General features: G+C 39.6%; 1 protein-coding gene across 1 annotated transcript in view; it reads right to left on the bottom strand.

Moving 5' to 3' along the window:
• Positions 1 to 20,911: 20,911 nt before the first annotated feature.
• The window catches only part of LOC136282957 (enoyl-CoA hydratase, mitochondrial-like), a 28,328-nt gene continuing 22,879 nt past the window's right edge, over positions 20,912 to 26,360 (bottom strand). Inside the window, exons 4-6 of the mRNA XM_066171118.1 lie at positions 22,094 to 22,213; positions 21,486 to 21,544; positions 20,912 to 20,977 (exon numbers count right to left, since the gene is read on the bottom strand). Of these exons, the coding sequence (XP_066027215.1) occupies positions 20,912 to 20,977; positions 21,486 to 21,544; positions 22,094 to 22,213 (245 nt within the window). The remainder of the gene's footprint in view (positions 20,978 to 21,485; positions 21,545 to 22,093; positions 22,214 to 26,360) is intronic.

The raw sequence follows: 26,360 nt of genomic DNA, 5'->3' as shown, positions 1-26,360 counted from the left end.
TGAACTTTTTTCGAACTGCAAAGTGTACCTTCCTCTTCCTCTGGAATTTTTAGTATTCAAGCGCGACGCTTGCCATCCGATCAACTAGCCAATCATGTTTAGAGTCCTTTAACTTAACATTGAGGTTGACGTGGTCACTAGTTCGTTTTATTTAGAAGGAAGCAGTTGTGAAAATTTAATCGTTATGTACCTCTCAACTCAAATAGGTTTTTTAATTGGATGGTTGAATATGTCACGCGCCGTGAATAAAAATACTCTTACTTTCTAACGTGAATAAAATTCACTAAGTCCCCGAGGAGACAACAACTTTAACTTTCGACTCTCGCGCGATAAGGTTGTTCACCGTGTGTGCCAGCCTACGTACAAAAAGAGATTTTTGGCAGTTATATTCGGTTTGGGATGTATCAGAAAATATTTTCAAAATTAAAATTAAAATAACTGGCCCCACGGGAAACAATGAGGATTGCTTTCCCTTGCCCCGAAATGGAACGAAAAAAAATACTTATAACCTGATGAGTGTAACGGTGCATCTTTCTTTATTTTGCTTTATTGGTTTGTTACTGTTATTAGCACAGTCAAGGGTTGCTTGGTGTACAGATAGACGCAACTAACGAACAAAGACTTTCCAGAAATCGCCGTTTGTGTCATCATTGGTACCGATGCCATCATCACATTCCATTTTTTTGAGGTCGTCAACGTTATGCAGTTGGACCCTAAGGTGATACTTGTTTCTTTTGAAGACGGGAAACCGGTATAGCCTGTTTTGATCTTCACCATGTCCCCACTTTCCAACTAAGTACTTTCCACTTACTAGTCCCCAATCTTTGCAAATGCCAGCTAACTTGGAATTGTCATCCCACGTCAATCTCACAAACGAACCACAGGCGTCCGGTTGCTCATCTGTCTCACCGCTGAAGTACTGGACCACAGCTTCACCTGAGCTGTTGGAAGCTGTGACCACGTGGAATGTGCGTCCCTGTTTCTTGCGGCAGTGGAATCTCAGCTGAGTGAAGGACAAGTGTCCTCTGAGCTCTTTCATGGCACTTTTCTGCAGAACCATGTGTGACTTACCTATTCCATGGTACGATGTCTCAACTGACACCTTAGGAGAAGGACTTCCTAACTCAACATTTGACACCAGAAGCCAACCTCCTAAAATAAAACAAACCTAAATTATCTGGTGACATCCAGGTAACTAGAATTTTGGACATATTAAATGGTAACAGGACCGAGTGGAGTCCAATTCGTTCTCTAATCATACGAGTGATTTACAGAATCGTACGACCCCAAAGCGGGAGTCCGATTTGCTAATCACTCGTATCATTAGAGACAGAATTGGACGACAAGAAGGCCTGTTACCAATTAGTCAACATTATGACAAAAATTGAGAAAGAAACTAGACATCGGTTATACGTTTTCATAAAAACGAAAACCAACGGTTTACTCGGCGAAATGCGAGACAACAGCGCGCACATGACGCGTTCTGTCCACTCACACAGGCATGACGCGTTAACTGTCCCTTTAACGATCCTATTACACTGTTCAATTACAAATATGACGTGTACACTGTCCTATTAGTGTTCAAATCGGCTGGCTGATGATAACCAATCACTTTCGAGAATTCTGCTGTAGTTTTGATTCAAAACACAAGAAGGATCTTGGTAGAGAAAGCAAGAATAGCCAAGACCAGAACGTTCCAATAACAACTGCACCAAGTCAAATATACTCTTGTTGAAGTTCTCGTGTCTCAAAAAAACAATTCATTCTCTTACCACCATATCTTGACATGTCACAATAGACCTTCAAAGGGTTTCCACTCTTCTCAGGGTCGATCCAATACTCCCCGTCTCCTTTGGAGTTTCCAGAGTCCAGAATTTCTTTACAGGAAAAGGCCGGATGAGCAGAATCCCAACCTCGTTTACCTTTGGAGTGTCCAGAGTCCAGAATTTCTTTACAGAAGAAGGCCGGATGAGCAGAATCCCAACCTCGTTTACCTGCATAGGAAAAGGGAAGAATAATCATTTGAAACGAGGAGAGGATCAAACTAAGAAACAAAACACGCCACAGAGGTCTTATTCCATAAGTAGTTCCTTTCGCGTAATTGTTATATAGCTCTTGATTTTATAAATCTTTGTAGGATCCATAGCATCTTTCAATTCAAACTAAGAAAATGGAAAACTTGTCATTATAAGGAAAAGCAAGAGATTTTTAACTTCATATTCTCTCGGGAAAGATTATACATGGATGTACACGTGACATGAGAGAGCTCTGAAAAGCGCTAATCAGAAGTAAGAAATAGGTCACCATTTTTGACTTGGCCATGGAAAGAGGAGGTGGGAGGGGTGGGAGAGTCTTGGGGGGATATCATTTTTTCCAAGGGAATGGAGAGGGGATCAGTTGTCGCTAACAGAGTTTAAACGTGGGACTAAAGAAAATTGGCGGCCAATGAGGAAGATCGATAGAATAATTCGGAACGTTATGGAAGGATCAGGAAAACTTTATCGTGACAACCAAAATACTCCGACCCTTCATACCCTCCCATCTCCTCTAACTTTTCCATAATGTTAAGCACCTTACTCAACAGTACCTCTTCCATAATAAGTAGAACGTGGGTTACACCTCAGGTTTTCCGGACTTGAATTTTTGGTTTGATTACTCAGTTGACATTCCTTCTTTATATCACTAGCATCGGATTTGCTGTTGTAAGATTGGCAGTTTTCATCTCGAAGGCAACTCAAGCCACAGCTTATTTCGTCAGCATATAATGTCTTGGTAATGTGACCAATTAGCTCAAATCCTTGAAAAACAACACAATCGTGTTTCATGTTCTCATCACTCAGTTTATTTTGGATACTTTCATAATACAGTTTGTGTGTAGTTAATTACCCTGTCTTAAGAGGTCATCTTGACTCTTGATATCGTTCAAAGGTGAATATGAAGAAGCCCTGAAAGTTATGAGAGTTGCACGTATATTTTTTTCCAGGGCGAACGGCTGTGGCTAACAGAGTATAAAAGGGGAAGAATGGAAATTTACTACCAATTAGGGGAATTGTAAGAATGTCACAGGGGGGGAGGGATCAAAATCTGTGTCATCCGATCCCAGTTTTCGCCCATGGCACTTGAAACACTCACATCCCATCGGAACAAAATATCACTGTGTTGGGAGATATAATACATTCACGTGTTACCTTCTATTCGCTCGAAAACCTCGTCCCTGCTCAAGTCAGTGTGCAAAGACGAACTGAAAGCCACAAGAAACAAAGCAACACCACTCAACAGAACGGGACAGAAATGGAAACCAACTAGATGCCCTCTCATCCTGTAATTTGAGAAAGAAAGAAAAACAGATGACAAATGTTGCTCTTCTCCCTTCTTAGATGCAACAAATAGTTTTGATTGTGAATTTAGGGTTTTGCTAATTACACCTTGTCTGACTCAGCGAAGGAATACGAGCGCTTTTTAAACTACCAAGTCATATAAAGGAATCTTCCCTGCTGAGGATTATTTCTTGTCCGCTGGCTCGCACAAGTTACTCACCCGATAGTAAGTAAATACATCAAGTTTCTCACTCACACTCACCTTCCTTTTCTTACTTTTCCTCGACTTTTCTTCTCAGGTTTATGCGGTAGTAAAGGTCTTTCGTATATATACTTCTCACTCAAACATATTTATCGAAGCGGCTGACTATTCAAGATTTATGTTGTTGTCAAAGTTAGAGAGCAATCTTCTTCTGAAGTTTAAATTAACCAATTTTCTCCAAATTGAATGACTTGGTTACTCCTTGAAACCAGTATATTCTTACCTTCAGTTTCTTTCCACTCCTCTCGTATTTTTGCATTGAAAAACTCTTTTATAAACTTTTCATACAATTTTAATGAACCTTGGGTAACCATGAAAATTATAGAAATAAATAGGAACAGCTTGAGAACCCATACCTAAATTATGCATTGGTCAGTTTTGCACGAAGTACTGATCACGACTCGACTTTTCTTTCACGTTTATGCGGTAGTAAAGGTCTTTTGTATATATACTTCTGACTCAAACGTATTTATCCAAGTTAGAGAGCAATCGTCTTGAAACCAGTATATTCTTACCTTCAGTTTCCTTCCACTCCTCTCGTATTTTTGTATCGAAAAACTCTTTTGTCAACTTTTCATACAATTTTATTGAACTTTGAGACAATGATTAAAAGAAATAAATAGAAACAGCTTAAGAACCCATACATAAATTATGCATCAGTGAACTTTGCACGAAGAACTGATCACGGCTTGGGGTTAGCGTTTCTTACATTTGAGTAAAGCGTGAGGGCATTTAGCTAGAAACAAACCTAGATTACTCGGATTGTTTTTATTATGTTGTTATCAAAGTTGGAAAGCAATCTTCTTCTTAAGTTTAAATTAGCCAATTTTTTCCAAATTGAATGACTTGGTTCCTCCTTGAAACCAGTATATTCTGACCTTCAGTTTCTTTCCACTCCTCTCGTATTTTTCTATTGAAAAAATCTTTTATCAGCTTTTCATACAATTTTAATGAAACTTGAGACAATAATTAAAAAAAAAATAAAAAGAAACAGCTTGAGAACCCCTTTCGTAAATCAAGCAATAGTCAGCTTTGAACGAAGTACTGATCACGACTAACATTTCTGATTAACATTTCTTTACATTCGATTAAAGCGTGGGGTCGTTTAACATTAATAGAAACAACCTCGATCATTCGGATTGTTCTTTTTTTTTCCGAACCTCTTTTCTCTTGCACAAGGATTTCTATGAGTATCGATTGGTCGCATTCGGGATCGATGACAACTTTTTCCCACCAAACAAAGCGAAATTCGCCTAATAAAAAAGAGCTACAGGATGTAATTTCAACAGAGAGAGATGAAAAGTGACAGATTTCCTTCTCACCTTCTAACTCGTACATTTATGAGTCACAATTTGTAGATATATCTGCTGTACCATACATGTATTTCTGCGTTCCTATTTTTGACTCGTGCACGTTAATATTGGCAACGGAAGCCAATATGCTAAGAAACATTTGTTTCTTCTGATGCACTAATTATTTTCTCATCCTTTGCCCTCTAGCTACCCTACTAATAGTGTTTACTTTCGCTTCCAGACAATTATAATGTAGACACCTGGCAAAGTTGGTAAAGTAAGTGACTAATGACCGACTCCAAGGGATACCGTGAGTTTTGTTGCCATGGCAGGGCAAGGTAGAGGAATCCTCCCTGTTTCCTGTGGTGCTCGTCACTTTAATTTTTATTTTTTTAAAGTGTTTCTCATACATCCCAACTCGAAAATGACTGCAAAAAATAATTTTTATAGGCAGGCTGGCACACACATTTGCTGCGGTTTCACGGTGAACGACCTTATCACGTGAGAGTCGAAAGTCAAGTCGTTGTTTCCCCGGGGGCTCAGTAAAGTTTGTTTATCCGAGAAAGTAAGTGTATTTTTATTCACGACTCGCAACATGTTCAGCCTTTCAATCAAAAGACGTATTTAAGTTGGGCATTGCATAAATGTCGCGTTCAGAGCTCTCTACAAGTCAAGAATTATATTATGCTTTTAGCATTCATAAGCTACTTTTCCTTCAAGTTTCAGTCGACCGAGATCCCGATATTAGCAACGTTATGTGCCCCTTGGAAGAAAACGTTTCCGTTGTGGCGGACCGGAGTAGGCTATGTAGGGGCTCTTTTCATACCGCATGCATGTTTACAATTAGGAGGCTAAAATAGTCGTCATTCTATACGAGGGGGTTCTCCTATCATATCGAAGGTTTCTGTATCAGAAAGTCCTCTGAACTCACACGAGCGAAAATCTCGCTAGGAGGTTGGGACTGGCCATTGCTTGTTTGAAGACCAGTGGCATCTATGTTCTCTTAGTGATGCAATGCCGATGCCTCGATCGCGAGCAGATTTGCTCGATTGTTCATGACAAAATACTGTAAAACAAGTAGTAACTAGAGGTCATGTTTGTTCTATGAGTTAATTCTCGAGAGAGGATTGTTCGATCATTTTTCTAGATTTAGATTTAATCCTTACAGGCCTTCGGAAACAAAAGAATTCTAAAATCGTCAAATTCTCACCTGTACTGATCTGTAAATAACGTCTTTCTGATTTGCAATTTACGTTAACAATTCAGTTGATAAAACCAAATTATTTTGTCATACTTCCCCACCGACACAGCACCACTGTTTCTCTAAAAAACTTGAACGATTTGACTTTGAAATGGATGAAATAACAAATTGTAAGATTTAAAAAAACACCTTGCCCTAATATTTATATTCACGCGATTTACATATTCCGTGACCAAACAAAAGGGAAAGTCTATCTCTTCGAACCTTAATTGTTCTTGGAAATACATAAAGCAACATAAACTACTACATAGAAAACCGTGTTTATCTCATTGACTCCTTTAGGATCCGGTGTATGTAAAACTAGAACTACATGATAAAAACAGTGGAGCACTGTCGGTAAGCCTACCACAAGGAAGAAGCGAGCGTCAGACATGTGACCTAATTAGATATTTGTGCGGGTAACGGTGCATTTCTTGTGTTCGTCTCTGTTTTCAGTCTATTCGTTTGAAGAAGTTATTCTCACAGTCAAGGGTTGCTTGGTTTACAGACAGCTCTGAGTTAAACGCAACTAACTAACGAATTGAGCTAACAAGCCAACTGGGAGCTAGTCAATGAATTGGGTCCAAACAAACATCCAAGTGAATGAAGACCAGTTGGCTTGTTAGCTCAATTGGTAGAGCGCTGCACCGGTATCGCAGAGGTCATGGGTTCAAATCCCGTACGGGCCTGAAATTTTTTTCAGGTCCTATTTACAACTACTCGTTTCAGTAGTGTTCTTAGCTGCGAGGATCTCCTAATTTCATCTTTCCACCGCAGTGCAAATATGTGAATTTTCATATATCTAATATCTTCATTCACTTGGATGTTTATTTGGATCCAATTCATTGACTAGCTCCCAGTTGGCTTGTTAGCTCAATTGGTAGAGCGCTGCACCGGTATCGCAGAGGTCATGGGTTCAAATCCCGTATGGGCCTGAAATTTTTTTCAGGTCCTGTTTACAACTACTCGTTTCAGTAGTGTTCTTAGCTGCGAGGATCTCCTAACTTGGAATAGTTATCCAACGTCAATCTCACAAACGAAACACAGGCGTCCGGTTGCTCATCTGTCCGACCGCTGAAGTACTGGACCACAGCTTCACCTGAGCTGTTGAAAGCTGTGACCAAGTGGAATGTGCGTCCCTGTTTCTTACGGCAGTGGAATCTCAGATGAGTGAAGGACAAGTGTGTTCTGAGCTCTTTCATGGCACATTTCTGCAGAACCATGTGTGACTTACCTATTCCACGGTATGATGTCTCAACTGACACCTTAGGAGAGGGACTTCCGCACTCAACATTTGACACCAGGAGCTAACCTCCTAAAATAAAACAAACCTAAATGATCTGGTGACATCCATGTAAATAGAATTTTGGACATATTAATAATGGTAACAGGACCGAGTGGAGTCCAATTCGGTCTGAAATCATACGAGTGATTAACAAAATCGTACGATCCCAAAGTGGGAGTCCGATTTGTTAATCACGAGTATCATTAGAGACAGAATTGGACGACAAGAAGTCCTGTTACCAATTAATTAAAACTGTGTGAAAATTTGAGAAAGAAAATAGACATCAGTTTTCATAAAACTAGACATACGTTTTCATAAAAACAAAAAAACATAAGTTAACTCGGCGAATAGCGAGACAACAGCACACACATGACGCTATCTGTCTACTCAGGCAGGCATGACGCGTTAACTGCCCCTTTACGGTCCTATTACGCTGTCCAATTACAAGTATGACGCGTACACTCTCCTATTAGTGCTCAAATCGGCTGGCTGATGATAACCAATCACGTTTGTGACTTTTGTTATAGTTTTGATTAAAAACATAATACTATTAGCCAAGACCAGAACGTTCCAATAACAACTGCTCCAAGTCAAATACACTCCGGTTAAAGTTCTCGTTTCAAAAAAAAAATTCATTTTCTTACCACCCTATCTTGACATGTCACAATAGACCCTCAAAGGGTTTCCACTCTTCTCAAGGTCGATCCAATACTCCCCGTCTCCTTTGGAGTGTCCAGAGCCCAGAATTTTCTTACAGGAGAAGGCCGGATGAGCAGGATCTAAACCTCGTTTATCTGCATCGGAAAAGAGAAGAATAATCATTTGGAACGAGGAGAGGATCAAACTAAGAAAAAAAACACGCCACAGAGGTCTTATTCCATAAGTAGTTCCTTTCGCGTAATTATTAGATAGCTCCTGATTTTGGAAATCTTTGTAGGATTCATAGCATCCTTTAATTCAAACTAATAAAATGGAAAACTTATCATTATAAGGAAAGGGAAGATATTTTAATCTTCATTTTCTCTCGGGAAAGGTTATACATGGATCTACACGTGACTTGAGAGAGTTCTGAAAAGCGCTGACCAGAAGTAAGAAATAGTTCACGAAAGAGGGGGTAGGAGGTACTTCGAAGGGGGGGGGGGGGATCTCATGGTTTTCAAGGCAACAGAGAGGAGATCAGTTGTCGCTAACAGAGTTTAAAGGTGGGAGTAAAGAAAATTGACTGCCAGTGAGAAAGATTAGTAGAATAATTCAAAACGTTATGGAGGGATCAAGTAAATGTTATTGTGACAACCAAAATACTCCACCCCCCTTACCCCCAACTCCACTAACTTTTCCATAATGTTAAGCACCTTACTCAACAGTACCTCTTCCATAATAAGTAGAACGTGGGGTTACGCCTCAGGTTTTCCGGACTTGATTTTTTGGTTTGGTTCCTCAGTTGACATTCCTTCTTTGTATCACTAGCATCAGATTGGCTGTTGTAAGATTTTCATTTCTCATCTTGATGGCATCTCAATCCACAGCTTATTTGGTCAGCGCATAATGCCTCGGTGATATGACCAGTTACATCAAATCCTAAAATAACAACACAGTCGTGTTTCATTTTATCATCATGCAGTTTACTTTGGATACTGTGGCCAACACAGTATAAGGAAGGAGGTATAGAAAATTGATTGCCAATGAGGAGGATCGTAAGATTGTTACAGAGCCTTATGGGGGGGAGGAGGGATCATGTTAAGTTTATCATGATACAGCCAAAATCTATGTCATCCGATCCGAGTTTTCGCCCATGGCACTTGGCACCATGTAGGGAGATATAAAACATTCACGTGTTTTCTTTATCTCTCTCGAAAACCTCGTCCCTGCTCAAGTCAGTGTGCAAAGACGAACTGAAAGCCATAAGAAACAAAGCAACATCACCCAACAGAACGGGACAGTAATGGAAACCAACTAGAAGCCCTCTCATCCTGTAATTTGAGAAAGAAAGAAAAGCAGATGACGGATTTCGTCCTTTTGCCTTAAGCTTCTTAGACGCAGCAAATAGTTTTATGAGTTAAGGGTTCTGTCCATTACACTTTGTCTGAGTCGGCGAAAGAATGCGAGGGCTTTTTAAACAACCAAGTCATATAAAGGAATCATCTCGGCGAAGAATGAAAACTTGTCCGCTGGCTTGCACAAGTTACTCACCCGATAGTAAGTAAATACATCCAGTTTCTCAATCAAACTTACCTTCTGTTTCTTACTTTTCCTCGACTTTTCTTCTCACGTTTATGCGGTAGTAAAGGTCTTTTGTATGTATAATTCTCACTCAAACGTATTTATTGAAGCGGCTGACTATTCAAGATTTATGTTGTTGTCAGAGTTAGAGAGTAATCGTCTTGAAACCAGTATATTCTTACCTTCAGTTTCCTCCCACTCCTCTCGTATTTTTCTATTGAGAAACTCTTTTGTCAACTTTTCATACAATTTTAATGAACCTTGAGACAATGATTAAAATAAATAAATAGAAACAGCTTAAGAACCCATAGATAAATCATGCATCAGTCAACTTTGCACGAAGTACTGATCAAGACTTGGGGTTAGCGTTTCTTTACATTCGAGTAAAGCGTGGGGGAATTTAACTAGAAACAAACCTAGATTACTCGGATTGTTTTTATTATCCGGATTTCTTTTCTCCTGTAACCAGTTTTTTATGAGTATCAATCAGTAGCATTCAGGATACATAGTAACTTTTTCCCACCAAACAAAGCTAAATTCGCCTAGTGAAAACTGAAAGAACTACAAGATGAAATTTTAAGGTTAAAAGTTTTCTTCAGTGATTAAAATGACAGGATTCCTTCTCACGTTCTAACTCGTACATTTATGACTCACAGTGTGTTGGTATATCTGTTGTACCATACATGTTTTTGTGTGTTCCTGACTCCGGTGAATGCGTTGTTGTACACTTGGAAAATGCCAATGAATAAAAGGAAAACAAGCTGTTTGCAGTGCGTTAACCGAGCGATTAATGCCGGAAAATGATTTGTTTACCTACATTTACCGCGAAGGAAAACTATCGTATAATGGAACGAATACTGGGATTCACCGATGCGAAAACGCACAGAAAACGTTGCATTTTCCGTACGGCAAAACATGAGTAAACGTTTGAAAAATGCCGCGTTTTCCGTGAATTCAATCTAAGTCTTCCGTACAGTGAACGCTAGTTTTTTTGCCGTGATATTTTTACAGCTGTCTTGATAGTTTCAGCTCTTCTGCGGGGAAGACTTACTAACCAGGCTTAAGAAAAAATGAAAATTTTTAAGTCTGTAATTTGAATTTAGATCTAAGTGAAGAAAAATCTCGAGAATGAGTGCGCAATGTCCCACTTGACAAAGCCGACGCCAATAATTCTCAGAAGTTTATGCAGTTTTATCACAGGAGAGCATGCCCCAAGTTCATACTTTTATTAACCCTTAAACCTAACTGACAACGCGGCCTTAACTGCGACTCTTTGAAAAAGTATACAGAGCAAATGTACTTGAATCTAAACGAAGAGAAAGGTTGGCGCGAATAACTTTTGCCGAGAGCTATTAGTAAGAGAGGAGAGTACTGAAAAACTCTGAAAAACGTCTTCGGAGGTGTGCGGACATCTTCGGAAGTGACCGGTTAAGTTCGTTTGTGGAAATGCTAACAAACATAGGGTAAAAATCTACGCCTTGACTAAAATTTTCCAGGTTTATACAAGTGTTTAGCAGAGCACTGACTTAGCATAAAACAGTGTGTCTCCGTTGCAGTCCTTGATGATGTGGAAGTACTGTACACATTTCTCAATAATTTGTGTGAGAATTTCCTTGTGCCACCGGGAAGACTTGCGATGCTAAGTACCTTCCTCCTTGACCCTTTAACCCCCAAGATCTGATTGTTAATTCTCCCCTCTAGCTGCTACACATTTCCTTTTTAATTAGTTACGAGAATTTGACGTTAGATCAATAACAACTTTGAACTGATAAGTTTAAATATTCTCATTACCCGTTTGCTGGATGATGTATGTATATTACAGGGAGAAGTTGCATGTTGATCGATTTTGTAAGGTAAAGAGGTAATGATGAACAACTGGTCAAAATTAGGAGCTAAGTTGAAAGGAACATGGACCTGATTTCTGTGCATCTTCTGCTGAAATAGGATCTCCTGTGAGTACCATTTCCATAGCCAGAGACTTCCCAACAGCTCTTGGAAGTCGCTGTGTACCACCGGCACCTAAAAAAATGAAAGAAATCTTCGAATTAACTGCAGCTTTAAGCACAAACTTAAGCTTGACACAGTTAACCCTTTAACTCCCAGATCAAATTTGTAATTCTACTTATTGTTAACCATACAATTCTTATAACTTAAGTTTAAAGAATTTATTGTTGGATCAACTAATTATCCCCAAATTGAAATTTTTCTTTATTCTCACCACTTATCTGGTTAATATTGTATTGATAGTGTAAAGAGAAATTCTGTCTTGGTCACTCATGGGAGTTAAAGGGTTAAAGAACATAAAAGCAGCAATATAAGAGAGTCTAGAATAAAGAAAGATCCATTTCATAAAAAGCCATCTTACTCCTATTATCTTTCCTGATTACGTGTCTTTACTTCCCCAAATCACATCACTTTTTTTTTTAAGTTAAAGCAAATTTTAACTCTGACCCCAAAGAGTGATTAGCATCTAGTTTCTCCTTACAATATCACCCCTGAATCACACATTAAAGTCATGAGAATGAAGGAAATGATCATAAATCAAAGAAGCTCTTCATTGTTAACCAAAAACAACAGTTTACTCAGCGAAATGTGAGACAACAGCGCGTGCACATGACGCGTTCTGTCTCCTCATACAGGCATGACGTGTTAAAGGTCCATTTGACTGTCCTATTACACTGTCCAATTACAAGTATGACGCGTATACTGTCTTGTTGTGCTCAAATCGGCCGGCTGGTGATAACCAATCGCGTTGGAGAATTTTGTTACAGTTTCGATTGAAAAACGTAATAAGGATCTTTGTAGAGAAAGCACGAATAGCCAAGACCAGAATGTTCCAATAGAAAGTGCTCCAAGTCAAACATACTGCGGTTAAAGTCCTTCTGTCTCTAGAAAAAAACTTATTCTCTTATTACCATATCTTGACATGTCACAATAGACCCTCAAAGGGTTTCCACTCTTCTCGGGGTCGATCCAATACTCCCCGTCTCCTTTGGAGTGTCCAGAGTCCAGAATTTCCTTACAGGAGAAGGCCGGATGAGCAGAAATATAAACTTTATATTCTCTGAAAAGCGCTTAGTAGAAGTAAGGAACACGTCACCATTTTTCGCTAGGAAAAAGGGGGTGGGAGGGGTAGGAGGGTCTTGCGGGGGGGGGGGGGGTTTCAATGGGAACAGAGAGGGGATCAGTCGTCGCTGACGGAGTTTAAAGGTGGGACTAAAGAAAATTGGCTGACTCGATTTATTGTGACAACCAAAATGCTTCGACTTTTCCCTCCCCCTCTTCTCCCCCTCTGCCCAGGTGATAAAAATATGACTTGTTCCTAAGGTTAAGCACCTTAATTAACGGTACTTCTTCCATAATAAGTAGAACGTGGGTTACGCCTCAAGTTTTCCGGACTTGATTTTTTGGTTTGATTACTCAGTTGACATTCCTTCTTTGCATCATTAGCATCGGATTTGCTGTTGTAAGATTGGCATTTTTCATCTTGAAGGTATCTCAATCCACAGGTCATTTCATAATACGGTTTGTGTGTAGTTGTTTACCCTGTCTTAAAAGGTCATCATATGAAGAAGGGGTAAGTTTCTAAAGAAACTGTGGTGCTGCGTCGGTGGGAGAGTATAGCAGGTAATTTAGTGTTAACAACTGGGTTGAAAACGTAAATTAGCCACCGAAAAGAGAAAAAAAGCTGACGTTTCGAGCGTTAGCCCTTCGTCAGAGCGATTGACGAAGGGCTAACGCTCGAAACGTCAGCTTTTTTACTCTTTTCGGTGGCTAATTTACGTTTTCAACCCAGTTGTTAACACTAAATTACCTATCATATGAAGAAGCCCTAGGAGTTATGAGTTGCGCGTAGAGATTTTTAGGAGGATTTGTTTTGGCTAACAGAGTATAAAGAGAAACCGAAGGTGTAGAAAATTGACTGCCAAAGAGGGGGATTGTAAGATTGTTACAGAGCCTTATTGAGGGGAGGGGGAATCATGTAAAGTTTATCGTGACACAGCCAAAATCGTTCGACGTCAGCAAGTTATACTATATTGATTTGGCGAGTCAACACCTCAGTGTGCAAAGACGAACTAAAACCCACAAGAAATACAGCAACACCACTCAACAGAACGGGACAGAACTTGAAACTAACTAGATGCCCTCTCATCCTGTAATTTGAGAAAGAAAGAAAAACAGATGACAAATGTCGCGCTTTCCCTTTATCGATGTAACAAATAGTTCTGATTGTGAATTTAGGGTTTTGTTAATTACACTTTGTCTGACTTGGCGAAAGAATACGGAGGGCTTTTTAAACTACCAGCTCATATAAAGGAACCTTCCCTGCTAAGGATTAAAACTTGTCCGCTGGCTTGCAAAAGTTACTCAACTCAGTGTCGAAATGACAAACGGTTCAGCTAACTGTACTTTGGTTCAGTGACTTGACACAAACAGTTCAGAGTAGTGTAAAATGGCTCAAGCTATCGGCAAATGGTTGATAGTAGGCCGCAATGGCTCATTATCGCATCAATCTACTCACCGTAAAGTGAAATGGTTTAGCGTGACGACAATAATTTTAGTAGAAACCGAAATGGTTTAGTGTTACAGCAGTTGGTTTTCGCCGTAACCGCCAAAAATACAAAAGTGAAATGGACAAGTCAAGCTTGAAATGGAACAGTCTATGTGGGGTCCTACGTCACAACCCTATAGTTTTTATAGTTTTTAGAGGCCTTCTAGCTGTAGTTTCGCCGTCTTAAAACAATGAATCGCTTTATTACGTTTCCTGGCTATGGTTCTGACTGTCTAGACTGTGAGTGTGCTGTCGTGTAAAATGATGCATTTTATCTGTATTTTTGTCATTTATTTTATCGAGGTAGTAAAATTGAGAATTCTTACCATGGCTAGGCGTAAGGCCAGTAAGGATTAAATTAAAAACTAGAAAAATTAACGGACAAATCCTCTCTCGACAACTAGCTAAATACAACAAACATGAGTTATAGCTATTATTCGTTTACAGTATTTTGTCATGAACAATCGAGCAAATCTGCACGCGAGGCATCGGCATTGCATCACTGAGAGAACATAGATACCACTGATCTTTAAATAAGCAATGTCCAGTCTCGACCTCTTAGCGAGATTGTCGCTCGTGTGAGTTTTAGTGGACCTTCTGACACAGAGACCTTCGATGTGATAGGAGAACCCCCCTCTGTATGGAATGACGACTATTCTAGCCTCCTAATTGTAAACTGCATGCGGTATGAAAAGAGCTCTTATGTAACCTTCTCCGGTCCGCCACGACGACAACGTTTTCTTCCAAGAGGCACATGACGTTGCTGATATCGAGATTTGAGTCGACAGAAAACCTGGAGGAAAAGGAGCTTATGGGTACTAAAAGCATAGTATCGTTCTTAACTTGTGTGAAGCTCTGAACACAATAAAAAAAAAAGTATATATATATAATGCCCGGTTATTGTGTTTGATATAAACCTCTCAATCATTAAAAATTAAAATTTCTTCGATAGTGATTGGCTACAGTATAAAAACTCGTGTCATGTCTAAAAGGTGGAAAAAAATCCTCCCCCCAATCCCTGAGGGGTTGAAGGTCAATATCTGTATGATTACTTTTTTATTGTCTGGGAGGTTTCCCATGCAGCTAGCTAGCCTCGACTTCTTGTGCGAAGCATAGTTTTTCTCAATAGCTTCCCACCATATCAAACAGGTCGTTGAAATTTTCTCGAGTCAGTCGTGAATTGTTTACGAACTGCAAAGTGTTCTTTTCTCTTGCTCTGGAATTTTTAGTATTCACGCGCGACGCTCGCGATCCGATCAACTAGCCAATCATGTTTAGAATTCTTGAACTTAACACTGACGTGTTCACTAGTTCAACCTTTATTTAGAAGGAAGCAGTTGTGAAAATTTAATAGTTATGTACATCTCAACTCAAATACGTTTTTTGATTGGATGGTTGAATATGTCACGCGCCGTGAATCAAAATACACTAACTTTCTAGGGTGAACAAAATTCCCTAAGCCCCCGAAAAAACAACAACTTCAACTTTCGACTCTCGCGTGCTAAGGTCGTTCACCGTGAAACCGCAGCAAATGTGGGTGCCTGCCTACGTACCAAAAGTAATTTTTGGTATTCATATTCGAGTTGGGATGTATGAGAAAATATTTTTAAACTGGCCCCACCGGAAACAGTGAGGATTGCTTTCCCTTGCCCCGAAATGGAAACAAAAAAAATTCTTATAACTTGATGAAGGTAACGGTGCATTTGTCCTTATTTTGCTTTATTCGTTTGTTACTGTTATTCGCACAGTCCAGGGTTGCTTGGTGTACAGACAGGTCTGAGTTAAACGCAACTAACGAACAAATACTCTCCAGAAATCGCCGATTGTGTTAACGGTCTGAGAGGCAACATCATCGCATTGCATTACGTTGAGGTCACCAACGTTATTCAAGTGGACCCTTAGGTGATACGCATGTACTTTGAATGCGGGATACCAGTATAGCCTGTTTTGATCTTCACCATGTCCCCACTTTCCAACAAAGTACTCTCCACTTACTAGTCCCCAATCTTTGCAAATGTCAGCTAACTTGGAATTGTCATCCCACTTCAAACTCACAAACGAACCACAGGCATCCGGTTGCTCATCTGTCTGACCGCTGAAGTACTGGACCACAGCTTCACCTGAGCTGTTGGAAGTGGTGACCACGTGGAATGTGCGTCCCTGTTTCTTGTGGCAGTGGAGTCTCAGCTGAGTGAAGGACAAGTGTCTTCTGAGCTCGTTCATGGCACTTTTCTGCAGAACCATGTGTGACTTACCTATCCCACGGTATGATGTCTCAACTGACACCTTAGAAGAGGGGCTGCCGAACTCAACATTTGACACCAGAAGCCAACCTCCTAAAATAAAACAAGCCTCAATGATCTGGTGACATCTATGTAAATAGAACTTTGGACATATTAATAGTGGTAACAGAACCGAGCGGAGTCCAATTCGGTCTGAAATCATACGAGTGATTAACAAAATCGTAGGACCGCAAAGCGGGAGACCGAATTGTTAATCACGAGTATCATTAGAGACAGAATTGGACGACCAGAAGTCCTGTTACCAATTAATCAAAACTGTGTTAAAATCTGAGAAATCAAAACTAGACATCAGTTTTCATAAAACTAGATATACGTTTTCATAAAAACAAAAAAACAACAGTTAACTCGGCGAAATGCGAGACAACAGCGCACGTGTTAACTGTCCCCTTAACTGTCCCATTACATTGTCCACTTACAAGCATGACACGTACACTGTCCTATTAGTGCTCAAATCGGCCGTCTGGTGATAACAAATCACGTTCGAGAATTTTGCCATTGTTTTGATTAAAAACATAATACGAATAGCCAAGACCAGAATGTTCCAATAACAACTGCACCAAGTCAAACATACTCCGGTTGAAGTCCTCGTGTCTCAAAAAAAAATCCATTCTCTTACCACCATATCTTGACATGTCACAATAGACCTTCAAAGGGTTTCCACTCTTCTCTGGGTCGATCCAATACTTCCCGTCTCCTTTGGAGTGTCCAGAGTCCAGAATTTCTTTACAAGAGAAGGCCGGATGAGCAGAATCCCAACCTCTTTTATCTGCATAGGAAAAGTGAAGAATAATCATTTGGAACGAGGAGAGGATCAAAATAAGAAACAAAACACGCCACAGAGGTCTTATTCCACAAGTAATTCCTTTCGCGTAATTATTAGATAGCTCATGATTTTGGAAATCTTTGTAGGATCCATAGCATCTTTCAATTCAAACTAAGAAAATGGAAAACCTATCATTATAAGGAAAAGCAAGAGATTTTAAACTTCATATTCTCTCAGGAAAGGTTATACATGCCATGTTATACATACGCTGACCAGAAGTTAGAAATAGGTCACCACTTTTCGCTTGGAAAGAGGGGGTGGGAGGGGTGGGAGGGGGTATCTCATGGTTTTCAAAGGAAACGGAGGGGGGATCAGTCGTCGCTAACAGAGTTTAAAGGTGGGACTAAAGAAAATTGGCGGCCAATGAGGAAGATCGATAGAATAATTCGGAACGTTATGGAAGGATCAGGAAAACTTTATTGTGACAACCAAAATACTCCGACCCTTCATACCCCCCCTCCCACCTCCACTAGCTTTTCCATAATTTTAAGCACTTTACTCAACAGTACCTCTTCCATAATAAGTAGAACGTGGGTTACGCCTCAGGTTTTCCGGACTTGATTTTTCGGTTTGGTTACTCAGTTGACATTCCTTCTTTGCATCATTAGCATCGGATTTGCTGTTGTAAGATTGGCATTTTTCATCTTGAAGGCATGCGAATCCACAGTTTATTTCGTCAGTGTATAATGTCTTGGTGATATGACCAATTAGCTCAAATCCTTGAAAAACAACACAATCGTGTTTTATTTTATCATCACACAGTTTACTTTGGATACTTTCATGATACAGTTTGTGTGTTGTAGTTTACCTTATCTTAAGAGGTCATCTTGATTCTTGATAGTGCACAAAGGTAAGTATGAAGTAGCCCTAGGAGTTATGAGAGTTGAGCGTAGAAAGTTTCTGCTGTTTTTACCCGATTTTGAGGCAATCTCATATTTTTTTTAATGGGGGGGATCTGTTGTGGCAGAGTATAAAAGGGGAAGTATAGAAAAGGGGAGGGAATGTAAAGTTTATCATGACACAGCCAAAATGTGTCATCCGATCCGACTTTTCGCCCATGACACTTGAAATATTCACATCCCGTCGGGAAAAAAAATCTCTATATCGGGAGGTATAAAACATTTACATGTTACCTTCAGTTCTCTCGAAAACCTCGTCCCAGCTCAAGTCAGTGCGAGCAGACGAACTGAAAGCCACAAGATACAAAGCAACACCACTCAAAAGAACGCGACAGAAATGGAAACCAACTAGATGCCCTCTCATCCTGTAATTTAAGAAAGAAAGAAAAACAGATGACAAATGTCGCCTTTTTCCCTTTTTTGATGCAACAAATATTTTTGTGACCTTAGGGTTTTGTTAATTACAATTTTGCCGTCTGACTTGGCGATAGAATGCGAGGGCTTTTTAAACTACCAAGTTATATAAAACTATCTTTCCTGCTAAGGACTAAAACTTGTCCGCTGGCTTGCACAAGTTACTCACCCGATAGTAAGTAAATACATCGAGTTTCTCACTCACACCCACCTTCCTTTTCTTACTTTTCCTCGACTTTTCTTCTCACGTTTATGCGGTAGTCAAGGTCTTTTGTATATATACTTCTCACTCAAACGTATTTCGCGAAGCGGCTGACTATTCAAAATTTAAGTTGTTGTCAAAGTTGAAGAGCAATCTTCTTTTGAAGTTTAACTTAACCAATTTCTCCAAATTGAATGACTTGGTTACTCCTTGAAACCAGTATATTCTTACCTTCAGTTTCCTTCCACTTTTCTCGTATTTTTCTATTGAAAAACTCTAAGATCAACTTTTCATACAATTTTAATGAAGCTTGAGACAATAATTAAAAGAAATAAATGGAAATAGCTCGAGAACCGATACATAAATTATGCATCAGTCAACTTTGCACGAAGTACTGATCACGACTTGGGGTTAGCGTTTCTTTACATTGAGTAAAGCATGGGGGCATTTAACTTTAATGGAAGCAAACCTAGATTATTCGGATTTTTGTTTGGTTAGCCGGATTTTTTTTCTTCTGTACCCGGTTTTTTATGGGTATCAATTAGTCGCATTCAGGATACAAAACAACTTTTTCCTACCAGAAAAGCTAAATTCACCCAATGAAAAAGAGCTACAGGATGTAATTTCAAGGTTAAAAGTTTTCTTCAGTGATGAAACTGACAAAATTCCTTCTCACGTTCTAACTCGTACATTTATGAGTCACAGTGTGTTGGTATATCTGTTGTACCATACATGTTTTTGTGTGTTCCTGTTTTGCACCTGTGTTAGTTAAATCTAATAACCGAAGCCAATATGCTAAGAAACATATATTTCTTTCGATGCTCTAATTATTTTCTCACCTTTTGCACTCTAGCTAATACCCTGCTAATGGTGTTTACTTTCGCTTACAGACAGTTCTAATACAGACACCTGGCAATGTTGATAAATTAAGCGACTAACTGATTCCAAAGGAAACAATGAGTTTTGTTTCCACTGCGGGTCAAGGTAAAGCAATTCTCACTGTTTCCCGTGGGGCCAGTCACTTTGATTTTAATTTTCAAAAGTGTTTTGTTATACCTCCCAACTCGAAAATGACTAAAAAATTATTTTGTTTTCGCAGGCTGGCACTCACATTTGCTGCAGTTTCACAGTGCACAACCTTATCACGTGAGAGTCGAAAGTTTAAGTTCTTGTTTCCCTCAGGACTAAGTGAATTTTGTTCACTTAGAAAGTTGGTGAATTTTGATTCCCGGCCCGCGATATGTTCTCCTCAAATCAGAAAACTTATTTGAGTTGGGAGGTACATAACGATTAAATTTTCACAACTGCTTTCTTCTTAATATAAGGTCGATCTAGTGCTAAGGAAATTGACCACGTCAACTTCAAGATCAAGTTCAAGGATTTAAACATGATTGGCTAGTTGGTCGAATCACGTGCGTCGCGCGTGAATACAAACATTCCAATGGAAGAAGAAAAGAACGCTTTGCTGTTCGGAAAAAATTCACGAAAAGTCAAAAAAATTTCAAAGCAATATTTGATGTTGCGGAAAAATATTAAGAAAAACCATGCCTAGCACGAAAGGTCGAAGCTAGTTGGGAATCGTGGACTAAAAAAAAGTAATTATACAGACATTGACCTTTCTGGCTTGTTCTTGTGCCTTGCAGCAAATAAATCCTTTTCTTCCAAGAATTTGATTCAAACGAAAGAAAAGTGAACAGTGAGGAAACAAGTCGAAAAACTTGGTTTGCCTCGGATTAATTTTCCAGAAAGTTTACTGAAGAGCCGTCATTTACAGCGTCACTTAGTATTCCTGGCTCGAGTCTTAATCAACACATCGAACTGACCAGAAGTTAAATCTATACTCGCCCCAGTCCCAATGTATACCCCAGGGTATCCATTCAACAGATGAGCGAACGAACGAAAAATGACTATGATTTTACTTTATTTATTTTAATTTTTTCTATCAATTTCGCTAGTTAAGTTTTTTTTTGGTAAAAATTCATGCTAAGTGTTTTTGTTCACACAATTTTACATAAGCTTTCATTATTCTTTCACTTGCCTTAACATTCCCACACAACAATCGAAAGTTCTCGCAGGCTACGACTTTTCGAAAAAAACAGATACTAATTGTCCGTGAATTCGGCTTTTCGTTTCCCTACAAAAGCTGTCATCCCTTCCTTTCGATCGTCCTGCGAAATGAAAGAAAAGGAGAAAATTTTCCTTAGGGAAAGTTTCATCGCAAGTCTTTACAAGTTCACTATACTGTTATTCATCACCATGGTAACACTTGAATAGACGGGGTAAGTTTCTAGAAAAACTGTGGTGCTGCGGTGGGTGGGGTATCACAAAGATAAATTTTATCAAAAGCGTTGATAATGCAAAGTGGCCACCAAAGAGAGTTTCTAAAGCTGACGTTCCTAGCCTTAGCCGTTCGTCAGAGCGAATAGAGGAATTGTGAGTGGTGTGTAGTTTGCATGCAGAAAGATGGAGCTGCACTTTTGGTAAGAACATAGGAACATTTTCATGTTTTAAATTGAACTTACTTCGGTTGCGCAGAAGACGTGAAGAATTCAGTGGATTGCTCTAAATCAGAGAGAGTAGGTGATATGTTTTAGGGAAATGGTTGAGTGGCTTCACCACCTTGTATTGCAATTGCCGTCTTCTTTCAAGTGTAAACGCCGATCAATATTAACTTACCGTTGAGTGAAACATTCTTTTCTCAAAATGCAGTCTTTCTGCCAGTGACATCTCGTAGCCTAATAGATAAAAGAGGAAAAAGAGGATTTCAGACGCCTAAACAAAAGACATTTCGGAAATTCAACCATCTACGGAACTTTCAAAGGGAATGTAACGACAATAAATTGTGTTTGCATGCATTCCTTGTAAACTGTTGAACTTTTGGACTCAAGCAGGTCAGTCAAGCTGGTCAGATTTATATCCCGAGGCAACAAAACCCTACGCGAGATCAAGTTCTTCTCTGCTTAACTTGGGCAAAAATCTACCTCATTTTCTCAGTTTGTTTCAATTAAGATGATGGCTTAGAAACAATCAATTTGACTCTTGTGAATGGAAGTACGTCATGATGTTTGAGGCTATTTCGGTCACCAGAAAAAAGATGGTTTCGCAGTGGAACAGTCAAATAGGATAGATAACTGCTTTGAAGTTGACTGGTAAACCAACAAGAAACGTTTAGCGATGGACAAGATCAACACCGACTGCAATTGACATAAAATCTCTCGAATAATCGAAGTATAACTCATGACAGGAAACAGCCAATCGGAAGGTTACAACTGCCAGGGCAATACCTGTGTTAGCAGCTTCTTTGGCGATCTGTACGGCAATCTTCGACAAGGATGATATTTTTGCAGCTGTCTTGATAGCTTCATCTACGAGCTCTTCTGCGGGGAAGACTTTACTAACCAGGCCTAAGAAAAAATAAAAGTTTTTAAGTCTGCAATTTGAATTTAGATCTAAGTGAAGAAAAATCTCGAGAATGAGTGCGCAATGCCCCACCTGACAAAGCCCACGACAATAATTCTCAGAATTTTATGCAGTTGTATCACAGGAGTGCATGCCCCAAGTTCACACTTTTATTAACCCTTAAACCTAACTGAGCAACTTGAGGTAACGCGGCCTTAACTGCGACTTTTTGAAAAAGTATGCAGAGCAAATGTACTTGAATCAAAACGAAGAGGAAGTTTAGCGCGAATAACTCTTGCCAAGAGCTATTACTAAGAGAGGAGGGCACTGAACACATGCAAGTTTACGTAAACTCTAAAAAACGTCTTCGGAGGTGTGCGGACATCTTTGGAAGTGACCCGTTCAGTTCGTTCGCGGAAATGCTAACAAACAGAGGGAAAAAATCTACGCCTTTGACTCGAATTTTCCAGGTTTATGCAAGTGTTCAGCAGAGCACTGACTTAGCATAAAACAGTGTTTCTCCGTTGCAGTCCTTGATGATGTGGAAGTACTGTACACATTTCTCAGTAATTTGTGTGAGAATTTCCTTGTGCCACTGGGAAGGCTCACGATGCTAAGTACCTCCCTCCTTGATCTTTTAACCCCCAAGATCTGATTGTTAATTTTTCCCTCTAGCTGCTACACATTTCCTTTTTAATTAGTTCCGAGAATTTGACGTTAGATCAGTAACAACTTTGAACTGAGAAGTTTAAATATTCTCATTACCCGTTTGCTGGATGATATATGTTTATTACAAGGAGAAGTTGCATGTTGATCAATTTTGTAAGGTAAAGATGTAATGATGAACAACTGGTCAAAAATAGGAGCTTAGTTGAAAGGAACATGGATCTGATTTCTGTGCATCCTCTGCTGAAATAGGATCTCCTGTTAGTACCATTTCCATAGCCAGGGACTTCCCAACAGCTCTTGGAGGTCGCTGTGTACCACCGGCACCTAAAAAAATGAAAGCAATCTTCGAGTTAGTTGCAGCTTTAAGCACAGACGATAAAGCTTGACACAGTTAACCCTTTAACTCCCAGATCAAATTTGTAATTCTACTTATTGTCAACCATACAATTCTTATAATTTTAGTTTAAGGAAACATAAGTGAAAAATCTTAAACGAATGGCTTACCACTTCCTTGAGAGACTTCCAACGAGCCAAGCGCTTTAAAGAAAGGAAAAGTACGATCGGGAATACTCGTTCTGACATGCAAAAAATTTTGTAAAGCTTTCGGGAAAAAGGTCATAAAACTTGCCCCGGCACTTTAACCCTTTAACCCCTAAGAGTGACTAGCATCTAATTTCTCCTAACAATATCACCGCTGAATGACACATTAATGTCATAAGAATAAAGGAAATGATCAACAATTAAAGAAACTCTTGATTGCTAGACAAAATTTCTATGTCACAACCTTAGTTAATGTTCAGAGAACATTATGGAGAATATGCATACTGATCTTAGGGTGTAAAGGGTTACAGAAGATTGTCGCAAGCTCTAAGGTGATACTTATAACGAACAGAACGCATACCTTGGTTTGGAGTTTTAGCGGATCGAACTAACTAAGAAGAGTCGCAAGTACAGATCAAGTTGTGCAACCTTTAGTTTGTTATAATCCTCATTTCTAAAGAAGGAAAACAAGCGGCGTGACCAAACAAAAGAGAAAGGCTTACTCTTCTAACCTCAATTGTTCTTGGAAATGAGTAAAGCTACATAAAATTCTGCATAGAAAACCGCGTTTATCTCATTGACTCCCTTAGGCTGTGATGTATGTAAAACTATAAGAACACGATAAAACAGTGGAGCACTATTGGTGAGTCACAAGGAAGGGGCGAATGTCAGACATGTAACCTAATTAAATATTTGTACGCTTAAACGTCCTTATAACCTGCAGCTGGTCACGGTAACGGCGCATTTCTTGTGTTCGTCTTTGTTTTGATTATTCGTTTGTTAAAGTTATTCGCACAATCAAGGGTTGCATAGGGTACAGACGGCTCTGAGTCACACGCAACTAACGAACAAAGACTCTTCTGAAATCGCCGATTGAGTTAACAGTCTGAGAGGCGATATCATCCAAGTTAGCTGACATTCCATGTCGTAGAGGTCACCAACGTTATTCAAGTGGACCTTAAGATGATACTTGGTTGTCCGAAGGCGGGAAACCGGTATAACCTGTCTTCATCTCCTCCATTTCCCCAGTTTCCAACAAAGTACTTTCCACTTATTAGTCCCCAATCTTTGCAAATGCCAGCTAACTTGGAATTGTCATCCTACCTCAATCTCACAAACGAACCACAGGTATCCGGTTGCTCATCTGTCTGACCGCTGAAGTACTGGACTACAGGTTCATCAGAGCTGTTGGAAGCTGTGACCATGTGGAACTTGCGTCCCTGTTTCTTGTGGCAGTGGAAGTCAGTCTCAGCTGATTGAAGAACAAGTGTCTTTCATGGCACGTTTCTGCAGAACCATCTGTGACCTACCTATTCCACGGTATGATGTCTCAACTGACACCTTAGGAGAGGGGCTTCCGAACTTAACATTCGACACTAGATGCCAACCTCCTAAAATAAAGCAAACCTAAGTGATCTGGTAACATTCATGTAACTAGAATTATTTACATATGAATAATGGTAACCTGACTAAGTGGAGTCCAATTTGGTCTGGAATCGATACGAATGATTACCAAAATCGTACGACCGCGAAGCGGGAGTCCGACTTTTTTAATCACGAGTATGATTAGAGACAGAATTGGACGACAAGAAGGACACTTACCAATCAATCAAAATAAAGACAAAATTTGAGAAAGAAACTAGATATTAGTTATACGTTTTCATAAAAACGAAAAACAACACTTTACTCGGCGAAATGCGAGACAAAAGCGCCCGCACATGACGCGTTCTGTCCGCTCATACGACATGACGTGTTAACTGTCCCTTTGACGGTCCTATTACACTGTCAAATTCCAGGCATGACGCGCATGCTGCCCTGTTGTGCTCAAATAGGCAGGCTCTTGATAACTAAACACGTTCGATAATTTTTTTACAGTTTCGATTAAAAAACATAACAAGGATCTTCGTAGAGAAAGGACGAATAGTCAAGACCAGAATGTTATAATAGAAACTGCTCCAAGTCAAATATACTCCGGTTAAAGTCCTCGTGTCTCAAACAAAGACTTATTCACTTACCACCATATCTTGACATGTCACAATAGATCCTCAAAGGGTTTCCACTTTTCTCGAGGTCGATCCAATACTCCCCGTCTCCTGTGGAGAATCTTGAGTCCAGAATTTCTTAACAGGAGAAGGCCGGATGAGCAGAATCCCAGCCTCGTTTATCTACATCGGAAGAAGGAAGAATAATCATTTGGAACTTGGAGAGGATCAAACTTAGAAACAAAACACCCCACATAGGTTTTATTCCAAAAGTAGTTCCTTTCGCGTGATCATTAGATAGCTTTTGATTTTGGAAATATTTGTAGGATCCATAGCATCCTTCAATCTCAAGTAAGAAAATGGAAAAGTTATAAGGAAAGGCATGAGAACATTAACTTTATATTCTCTGAAAAACGCTGAGCAGAAGTAAGGAAAAGGTCACCATTTTTCGCTTGGAAAGAGGGGTGGGAAGAGTAGGCAGGTCTTGCGGGTGGGGGGGGGTGTGGGGGTCTCCTGGTTTTCAAAGGGAATGGAGATAGGATCAGTCGTCGCTGACAGAGTTTAAAGTTGGGACCAAAGAAAATTGACTAACTCGATTTATTGTGACAACCAAAATGCTATGACCTTTCCTTCCCCCTCCCCCCCTCCCCTACCCAGGTGATAAAAATGTGACTTGTTCCAAAGGTTAAGCACCTTAATCAACAGCACCTCTTCCATAATAAGTGAAACGTGGGTTACTCTTCAAGTTTTCCGGACTTGTTTCGTTTTATCATCATACAGTTTACTTTGGATACTTTCATAATACAGTTTGTGTGTAGTTGTTTACTCTGTCCGAAAAGGTCATCTTGATTCTTGATATCGTACAAAGGTGAATATGAAGAAGCCCTGAGAGTTATGAGAGTTGCCGTTGTTTTCCCCCGATTTTGGAGCAATCCCATGTTTTTTTAGAGGGATTTGTTGT

This window comes from Pocillopora verrucosa, chromosome 8 (assembly GCF_036669915.1).
Source record: "Pocillopora verrucosa isolate sample1 chromosome 8, ASM3666991v2, whole genome shotgun sequence".
NCBI lineage: Eukaryota > Metazoa > Cnidaria > Anthozoa > Scleractinia > Pocilloporidae > Pocillopora > Pocillopora verrucosa.
The sequence above is the reverse complement of the archived record's forward strand: the minus strand, read 5'-3'. Positions and strand labels throughout refer to the sequence as shown.